The 8,788-nt window shown below is 49.8% G+C and overlaps 2 protein-coding genes and 4 non-coding genes across 6 annotated transcripts; all 6 read left to right on the top strand.

The window, feature by feature from the left end:
• The first annotated feature begins 4 nt into the window (after nucleotides 1-4).
• On the top strand, nucleotides 5-5,267 carry RPL4 (ribosomal protein L4). The gene is made up of 10 exons (XM_032123098.1): nucleotides 5-148; nucleotides 1,496-1,667; nucleotides 2,445-2,551; nucleotides 2,886-3,024; nucleotides 3,356-3,480; nucleotides 3,716-3,845; nucleotides 4,279-4,435; nucleotides 4,580-4,663; nucleotides 4,842-4,962; nucleotides 5,043-5,267. The coding sequence occupies exons 1-10, from the start codon at nucleotides 146-148 to the stop codon at nucleotides 5,187-5,189; spliced, it is 1,185 nt and encodes a 394-aa protein (XP_031978989.1). The 5' UTR covers nucleotides 5-145; the 3' UTR covers nucleotides 5,190-5,267.
• On the top strand, nucleotides 1,330-1,430 carry LOC116450751. Its single transcript, XR_004242967.1, has one exon. It is a non-coding gene; the product is annotated as a small nucleolar RNA SNORD16 (small nucleolar RNA).
• Nucleotides 2,293-2,363, top strand: LOC116450749. Its single transcript, XR_004242965.1, has one exon. It is a non-coding gene; the product is annotated as a small nucleolar RNA SNORD18 (small nucleolar RNA).
• LOC116450752 lies at nucleotides 2,717-2,816 on the top strand. The gene has a single exon (XR_004242968.1). It is a non-coding gene; the product is annotated as a small nucleolar RNA SNORD16 (small nucleolar RNA).
• Nucleotides 3,889-3,959, top strand: LOC116450750. Its single transcript, XR_004242966.1, has one exon. It is a non-coding gene; the product is annotated as a small nucleolar RNA SNORD18 (small nucleolar RNA).
• A 223-nt stretch (nucleotides 5,268-5,490) lies between the features above and the next one.
• Nucleotides 5,491-8,416, top strand: SNAPC5 (small nuclear RNA activating complex polypeptide 5). The gene is made up of 3 exons (XM_032122694.1): nucleotides 5,491-5,628; nucleotides 6,328-6,417; nucleotides 6,885-8,416. Exons 1-3 carry the CDS (start codon nucleotides 5,539-5,541, stop codon nucleotides 6,984-6,986), a joined length of 282 nt encoding a protein of 93 aa, XP_031978585.1. The 5' UTR covers nucleotides 5,491-5,538; the 3' UTR covers nucleotides 6,987-8,416.
• Nucleotides 8,417-8,788: the final 372 nt, after the last annotated feature.

Raw genomic sequence — 8,788 nt, 5'->3', positions numbered from 1 at the left:
GGGTCGGGGGTTGACCGGCCGGCGCGACAGAAGCGGCAGGCACGGAGCGGAGGGACATCGACGTAGTGAGGCAGCGGTGACGAGTCCTTCCTTTTCCGGTCGGGGCGCGGCGCAGACAGGCGGCCGCACGAGCAGCTCCGCCGCCATGGTGAGGGGAGCGTCAGGCCTAGCCCGGGGGTGTGGGGGGCCGGGGGTAGTGGGGCGGGTAGTGGCCTCGGGCCGGGGGAGCCGAGGCTGGCGGGCAGGGTAATACCGTGGGCGGCTCAGGGGCCGCGCTGGCGGCGTGGGGCGCGCGGCCGCCATTTTGGGCCCGTCAGTGCTCGGCGGCCGCGTGGAGCCCGTGAGTGACCGAGTGGAGCCGGGCCGGGCCGGGCTGGGGAGGCCGCGGGCGGGAGCTCGACGTTGTTCGCCCGAAGTCCTCTTTCCTTGGGGCAGTAAGGGAGATAGGTCCCCATCGCCATCTGGCAGTACTTTGTAGATTCTTCATGTATTTATTTAAAGCAAAACAGGCCCCATGGGAGCGTTTGCGCTCATCTAGAGTGGGAAGAACGGCTTCTAAAAATCTATTTTTTTAACCATTTTTGTTGCAAAATAGGCTTTAAGGGGTCTTGGTCTATAATCAGGTTGCAAATGAACAACTTTTCTTGCCAGTACAGTTGAGATTGTGCTCTGATGCCTTCACCGCGATCAAGTTTGTTGCTGGTGTTGAGGTCTCTGGGTTAACACCTGGGCCAGAGCCTTGCTCGTGACCAGTGTCACATATACAGGTGGCCCTTCCATTGTTATTAGCTGGTTAGTTTTGAGTTCTGGAATACTTTTAATGAACTGCAGAGGGGGAAGGGAAGGAAGATGCTTTGCCTGTACTGTTACCGTGAAATTAATTAACAAGCAGTACAATATAATGCTAAAAAAATGTTTTTTAAAAGGTGCTGTTCAACCTCTGGCTATTTTTGGGCATCCTTTCACCTTTTTGACAGGCAGCTGGGGCTGAGAGCAGCTTAATTTTTCACTTCCCTTCAGATTTTAAAGCATCAGGGATTGTTCAGGGGGTCCAGACTTCACTCTGACAGTGTTTGCTGAGCTGGAGTCATTGCAGCATTTCCTAATTTAAATGCAACCTAATGGTTACAGCATTTCCTAGTTTAAATTACAAGTTTTTGGTTAACACAGGTCAGTTTTTTATGGGCTTTTTTAATAGTAGATGGGAAATAGTTTTGAAGGAGGTTATTAAAGAGCCCAGAGGCTGAATTCTAGAAATGCCTTGGAAGAAATGCAGGTGTAGTTTTCTGGGCATGGACTGTGCTGTCTTCACAACTTTGAGTGAAATATTGCTGTGATGACGTAATTTGCGTCTTATCCAGTGCTCAGTGACAGTTGCCTGCTGTCAGCATGCTGGCACTGCTGAGCTGACGACTCCTTTGTTCTGAGCAATATTTGAGGAGTTGCAGTGACAGAAGTTGACTTTACCTGCACTTAAGGGTTTGTGCTTCCCCAGGCTTGCGCTCGGCCGCTGATCTCCGTGTACTCCGAGAAGGGGGAGGCATCAGGCAAGAACGTGACGCTGCCCGCGGTGTTCAAGGCACCCATCCGGCCCGACGTGGTGAACTTCGTGCACACCAACCTGCGCAAGAACAACCGGCAGCCCTACGCCGTCAGCGAGCTCGCGGGTACGGCTGGCACAGGAACCAGCCCAGGGCTTCAGTACAGGGGGGTTCATGTGCAAATAAAGCTGGAGTGGAGATAAGAGAAGTACTTGTCAATGGGGTTTGTATAGAAGGCAAGGCCAGTTATTAACAGCCTGATTTGAAATTGTTTGAAATACAGCGGTTTTATTATTCTGAGGAGCATCAAGGTGTTGTTTTGGGGTATTCTGGGGTCTTACCTGAAGTGCATATTGCTGAAAGTATCATAGTGCCAAGGTCCTCAGGTAGAATCTTCATTATTTGTGGGAAAAACATAAAATGTCTGAAAGTGTTTCAGGTGAAAACCCCTGCTCCACATTGACCTCGTGAGACTTGCCAAGGAGCAACTCCTGAAAATGGGCATTTGTTAGAGTTGCTTCTGTTGTTGATGCAGATAATTTCTGCTTCCCAAGAAATTTGTGCCAGGAACGTGCCTTTTTAACTTTACTTCTAAGTTTCATATAAACATTTTAACTTGATAGGTATAGTAATGCCAAGTCAGACCTCCAGATTGAGGATCAAGCTTAAAATGAGTGTCTTAAAGCCCTTAGGTCAGAATCGAGTATATTAATAGACTAGGATTAAGTTTTCCTGATCAAGATTTGTTTTGCTGAAATGATGAGATTCCACTTCATTGGTCCGTGTTTCTGAAACCCATGATTGTGTGGAAGTTCTGATTGGTGCCCTGAGTTCAGCATCCCTCTGACTTTGGGAGAATTGCAGTGATGTCACTCTCTGAATGAACGTCTCTCTCTGTTGCAGGTCACCAGACCAGCGCCGAATCATGGGGTACTGGGAGAGCCGTTGCTCGAATCCCGCGAGTCCGGGGTGGTGGCACTCACCGCTCTGGCCAGGGTGCCTTTGGCAATGTATCCTTTCATGGCTGTGCTGGCTTCAGGGGCACTGAACTCAGCCAGCAGAAAAGTTTTTAATTATCTAAATGTGGGTTGGAATCTTCTTCTTGAGGTAATGGCTGCAACTCAGACTTGATTTGACGTGATTCCCACTCCCAAACCGCATGACCCGTTCTGTCTTGCCATGATGTCGTAATTTGCGCCTTACCCCGTGCCCAGGGACAGTTGCCTGCTGTCAGAGTCCTGGCACAGGTGGTTGACGACCCATTAATGCTGAGCAAGCAATAAAGCTGTTTGGGATGAGAAGACTCTAAAACAACAAAAAGTTGTTCTTAACTGCAGCTCCCAGATGTGTCGCGGCGGCCGCATGTTCGCCCCGACCAAGACCTGGCGGCGCTGGCACCGCAGAGTGAACATCATGCAGAAGCGTTATGCCATCTGTTCTGCTCTGGCTGCCTCTGCCCTCCCAGCTCTGGTTATGTCTAAAGGTGGGAATTCTGGCTCTGGAATTGTTTGTCTGAGCCCATATTGGTTACTTTGTGGTGACTTAAATGGAGTCTTGCAGTGTAGTTTGATTTCTGTTCATGGAGGCAAAGATTTGCTCAATACTCAGGTACACAAAGTTCTCTGTGAGACAGACCGGTAGGACTCCACTGAAACGTCACTGCTCTGGTTTCTGTGTCTGACTTTATTGCATTAATTTCTATCATGAATTTAATTTATCATGTATCATTTATGAATATACAAAGCAGTAACCATGAGGAGTGGGGTCTAGCCACGGTCAGTGAGCAACATGGTGTCTTGTGAAATCCTCTCTAGGCCACCGCATTGAGGAGATTCCAGAACTTCCTCTGGTTGTTGAGGACAAGGTTGAGGGCTACAAGAAAACCAAGGAAGCTGTTCTTCTCCTGAAGAAGCTTAAAGCTTGGAATGACATCAAAAAGGTGAGTTGGGAAGGTGTGATCTGAAGGGCAAAACAGAGGTGATTTGACTCTGCTGTTTAATTAGAGTAGGAATTCCAAATAGTTCTAGATTTTGACTCTCAAGAATGATGAACTTCTCACTGGTCCGTGTTGCAGATCCGCAGTGATGATGGTGAAGTTCTGACTGAAGCAGTTCATTGTGTCTCACAGGTGGGCTGTGGGCTGTTGGGATATTCACAGTTTGTGCTTTTCCCAGGTTTACGCCTCCCAGCGCATGCGGGCCGGGAAGGGTAAGATGAGGAATCGCCGCCGCATCCAGCGCAGGGGACCCTGCATCATCTACAATGAGGACAACGGCATCATCAGAGCTTTCCGGAATATCCCAGGTAACTGCCTTGGGACACACTCACTCTTCTGTTGGGAGACTGCCTGGAATGATGAGATTCCACTTCATTGGTCCGTGTTTCTGAAACACATGATTGTGTGGAAGTTCTGACTTGCTGCAGTAGCTGATACGTTCTTTGTAAGAACCTGTTCTGGTGATACTGAGGGTGTTTGTGACAAGAGTTGTAGCTGTTCCCAACCCTGAACTATGTTTGGGGCAGTTAAAAATGAGGCTGCTGAGTTTGCCACTGGAAAAAGGCTGCTTATTATTATTAATTTTAAAATTCAATAGATTTTCATAGAGAGGTGTGTGTAGCTCTGTAGTGTCAAAGCCAAAAAGTCCCAGTCTCTTTCTGCATCTTGTCTGTTGCTTAGTTTCGTGTTCCTCAATTTGAAGTACAAACTAAAGGGATTGGCTTGCCTGGTTTCCTCCAGGAATCACTCTGCTCAACGTGAACAAGCTGAACCTGCTGCGCCTTGCTCCTGGGGGCCATGTGGGGCGTTTCTGCATCTGGACAGAGAGCGCTTTCCGCAAGCTGGATGATCTGTACGGCACCTGGCGCAAGGCTGCCACGCTCAAGAGCGACTACAAGTGGGTGCAGCCAGCCAGGCAGGCTGGGAGAGCAGCCCCCTTTTTCCCAGGAAAAGGGATACTGTGACTTGCTCCTAAATACCTGGTTTGGTGAATTAGCCATGGTTTTCTCACCCACTCACACTCTGAACATTGGTTTCACAGCCTGCCAATGCACAAGATGACCAATACAGATATTGGAAGAATCATGAGAAGCCAGGAAATCCAGAAGGCCCTGCGTGCTCCAAAGTAAGTGATTTTATCTAATGAACAAAAGCTTTGCTAGGGAAGTCAAAATCTGTTTCAGGCTGGGATTTCTTCATCTCTGGGTGTAAACACGAGGAATTGCAGTTGTCCACATTTCAGGGAGAATTTAGCACAACTGGTACTGTGAAGTATGCTGATGATACATGTCTGTACTTTCCAGGAAGAAGATTCAGCGCAGGGTCCTGAAAAAGAACCCACTGAAGAACCTGAGAATCATGATCAAGTTGAACCCGTATGCCAAAACCATGCGGCGCAACACCATCCTGCGGCACGCCCAGAACGTGAGTGGAGCTGGGATAGGCAGGGCTGCCTCTCGTGATTCAGATGTTGCACTGACTGATGATCTCTTTGTCTGTTTTAGCACAAGCTTAAGGAAGAGAAGAAAGCCAAGGCCCAGGCCAAGCTGCCAGCCAAGGCCCCGGCTGCACCCAAGGCAGAACCCGCTGCCAAGAAGGCCAAGACGGCCAAGACGGCCAAGCCCGCGGCGAAGGCCAAGGCTGAGGCATAACCGTGGCAGTGCTGCCCCGGGGTCCCCGCGGGCGCTGTGCCCGGGGTTTGTCCCTAATAAACGCTGTTGGAACAGAGAGAGCCGTGTCGGGTGTGGGTGTCTGAGCCGGCGTTCGAACGGAAACTCTTCCGCGAGGAGGGAGGTGGCGAGAGGTGTGGCTGAGCCCGCGGCAGCCGGGAGTGCGCGGTTCCCCCTGCGGGCGCCGCGGGTGCCGTGCCCGGCAGTGGCCGCGCGGTGGCGGCCGCCCCGCGCTGCTGCGCCGTGGGTGTGACGTCACGCAGGGGGCAGGTGACGCGCGGGGCGGGGCGCGGCGGTTCCTCCCCGCCGGCGGGGGCGCTGCGGGCGGACGATGCTGAGCCGGCTGCAGGAGCTGCGCAGGGAGGAGGAGACGCTGCTGCGGGTCAAGGCGGCGCTGCACGATCAGCTCCGCCGGCTGCGGGTGCGCGGGGACATCCCGGGGACCGCCCGGGACCGGGGATGGGGATGGGGATGGGGATGGGGTCGGGAGTGGCGCGAGCGCAGCGGCGCGGCCGGGCCTGCCCCTCAGCCCTGCCCGCGCTCCGCGGCCACGCTCCGCCACAGGACCGGCCCTCCGCCGCTTTGGCTCAGCGAAAGGGAGAGCAGGGAATTGCTGCGGGGTTTCACGTGGTCTGTGGAAGTGCGATCCATCTACGGTACTCTGAGAGGTAGGGTACAGCTCTGAGAGGTAAATGTAGTTGTGATGCGTGTAGGATACGTTACAAGATAAATGTGAGTGTATGTAGCATATATTTTTAAGAGGTATCTGTGAGTCTGTGTATACATTAAGAGATAAATGTAATTGTGAGCATGTAGGATACACCTCTAAGAGGTAAATGTGAGTGTATGGTTTGTCTTAGCTGATGGATGGAGAACGGATAGTTTGAGGTAGTGGAGCTAAAGACCACTTGGGTTTAGAGGTTCATGGGTATTGCAATAAAGGAGCTTAGAACAGAGTTGCAGAAGATTTAACAAAGCTTTTCCAAGACTGACGGGTAAAACCCCCAAAATTCTGAGTCAAAAATGTTAAGGAGTGTCAGATAGCCCGGGCTGAGTGCCGGGGGTGGCAGGTCTGATGTTTTAATGGAGTGCGAGGAGTGACCAGTGCCGCTCCCTGCAGGTGGAGGAGCTGGCGCTGCAGTCCATGATCAGGTCCAGCGAGGAGAACGTCCCTGTCCCCCTGTCAGCCTTGGCCGAGGACACTCAGCAGGTAAGGGGGGCCCCATGCCTGGGTGTCAGTATGAGCAGAGCTGGGCTGTGCGTGGCTTTCCTGTACAGTTCCTAGTGTCACGTCATTTATGTTTCTCCTCACTGCAAAGCTCAGCTGTAAAATGTCTGATTTGTTGCTGGTTTCACCTTTTCCCAAAAGCAGCACCGTGTTTCCAGGGGGGTTGGGAAATACCTGTTTGGTGTAGCTTCAGTTCACCATTTATGAAATGTGTTGTCTAACACTTGTGATACTGGGGTAGCACTGGTGCTACAGCTTTTCACTCAATACGTGGCCAGCCTGACCCAGGTGCAGTTTTCCCCTGGAGATCAGGGACTTCTTGCTGTGATGGGTTCTCAGTCAGCAGTTCTGAGATCTTTAATTAACAGTGACTGCACAGCTTTAACAGTGATTTGAGGAGCATTTGGTATCTGTGTTGGGTTTGGTAATCAGCTCTTTTCTCATGACAGACTCTTGGGCAGATGGACAATGAGGCTGCCATCAATCAAACCGAGTTACACCTCAGTCTTCAGGATGATAAAGAGGAAGAGGAGGAGGAATCTGATTCTTGAGAGAAAAAAAATCAGAGATGGTTTTTAATACAGACTCAGGAATTTCTTCTTCATTCATTTAAAACCCACCGATTTCCATTTTGTGCTGTGTGTGGATATGAACTATTTGATATATCAGAGTCGAGGGCAGTGACACTCAACACATGAATGTCACAGGCTGGGCACATCTTGACTCAGATGTTGAAAGGATGAAAATCTGCTGCACAAATATGTAGCATAATCCATTCCACATTTCAAACCTAATGTAGCTCTTACAACGTCTTTGTATGTGGAAGGAAGAAGTAATTGATCAACCAGACTAATTTAACACATGCACTAAAAGCAATAACTTGTCTGTTCTCACTTCCTGATGTGAGAAACAAATCCAGGTCCTGGAGGGTGGTGCTGAACCAGTGATTGCATTATAACCTCATTTGCCTAAACTGGGAATTGAAGATACAGGGTGAGAAAAGATGTGTCCAGGGCTGTCTCCAGCCTTCAGCTGCTGTGTTGTCAGTTACCTGGAAAGCTGGAGTTACTCCCAGAGTCCTCTCAGTGTCAGCCCAATTCTGAGCACAGCAGGGAGGTCTCTCTCTACCCCTGGTGCTCTTCAGTTCTGTCAGTCTGTCCCAGAGAAGGACTTTCTACTTCAGCTCTTTCAGAGTAGCAGCCAAGGAGCCTTTTATTTGTCCACAAATTGTAGAGCAAGAAATGATCCGTGGTGCTTGTAATAAGGAGCTAATACCCTTAAATTGGTGTTATTTTCCTTTTCTCTCATTGTAACCTCATAAATCAAGGCAAGGCCACCTGCTTTCATGTGATCTTCAAGGAGGAGCATGAGGAATTTAAGAACTTAGTTATAAATGGCAAGTGATGTGAAATTTCCACAACTTTTGCATTTGGAAAAGTGTCTGGTATCCTGGGGCTGGTCAGAAGACACCATCCAGCCTCCAGTGAGTTCCTGCCACTGTTTAATGAGTGTTAATTTGGCTCCTGTTTGGTTTGTACCAATGGAAGCTAGTGGGGTGTAAATGTGGCTTCATCCTGTACTAGAGACTAATGGGGCTTTGAGGATCCTGGATGTCTTAATGAAGGAACTTAGAACAGGAAGGAAGATTCTGTTTAACAAAGCTTTTCCAAGCCTGACAGGTAAAACAACTCCAAAAGTCTGAGCCAAAATGTTACAGTCAAATAAGCCCTTGCAGTGATGTGTGTGAAGAGCTGGTTTGGGAGGAGCTCAGGAGCCATCCTGGCCTTTCTTGGCGTATTTCAACTCCAAAGGCTAATTCTGACTGTTGAAAAATGTTACTTGTGCCCAGCATGGTCCAGAGTAGTTTTCATGGATAGAATTCCTGCTGCTTTTGTGAACAAGTCCCTTGCTTTTGGAACAGCCCAGTTCTAGTGCATGTTGCAATAAAGTTCTTTTCCTGCTGTCCTTACACAGAACTGTGTTTGCAGTGTCCAAATTATTGCTGTCTGGGGGGACAACCCAAAGTGGGAGTTAAACCTCCAAAACCTTGCTGTGTATTTCTTTTAGCAAACAGTAAAACGTTCTGGTGTGGTTCTGTTTACTGGGTGGAGGTAAAGCTCAGGGAAGAGTTCAATTTCCATCCTCCCAGCTGTCACTCCAGGTCTCATTGGAGCCATGACAAGCTGGAGGAAGCCTTGGACGTGTCAATGAGACATTTCCTGCTGCTGCTGGGCCCAGGGCTGTGCCAGCCCTTTGATAGCCGAGCCTGTTGGCCATGTGGAAGTTCATGTCCCACTGATGGGGATTCCTTTTGGAGAAGAATTTCAGGCATTTCCTCATCCAAAGTATCCTT

This window comes from Corvus moneduloides, chromosome 13 (genome assembly GCF_009650955.1).
Source record: "Corvus moneduloides isolate bCorMon1 chromosome 13, bCorMon1.pri, whole genome shotgun sequence".
Lineage (NCBI taxonomy): Eukaryota > Metazoa > Chordata > Aves > Passeriformes > Corvidae > Corvus > Corvus moneduloides.
The sequence above is the reverse complement of the archived record's forward strand: the minus strand, read 5'-3'. Positions and strand labels throughout refer to the sequence as shown.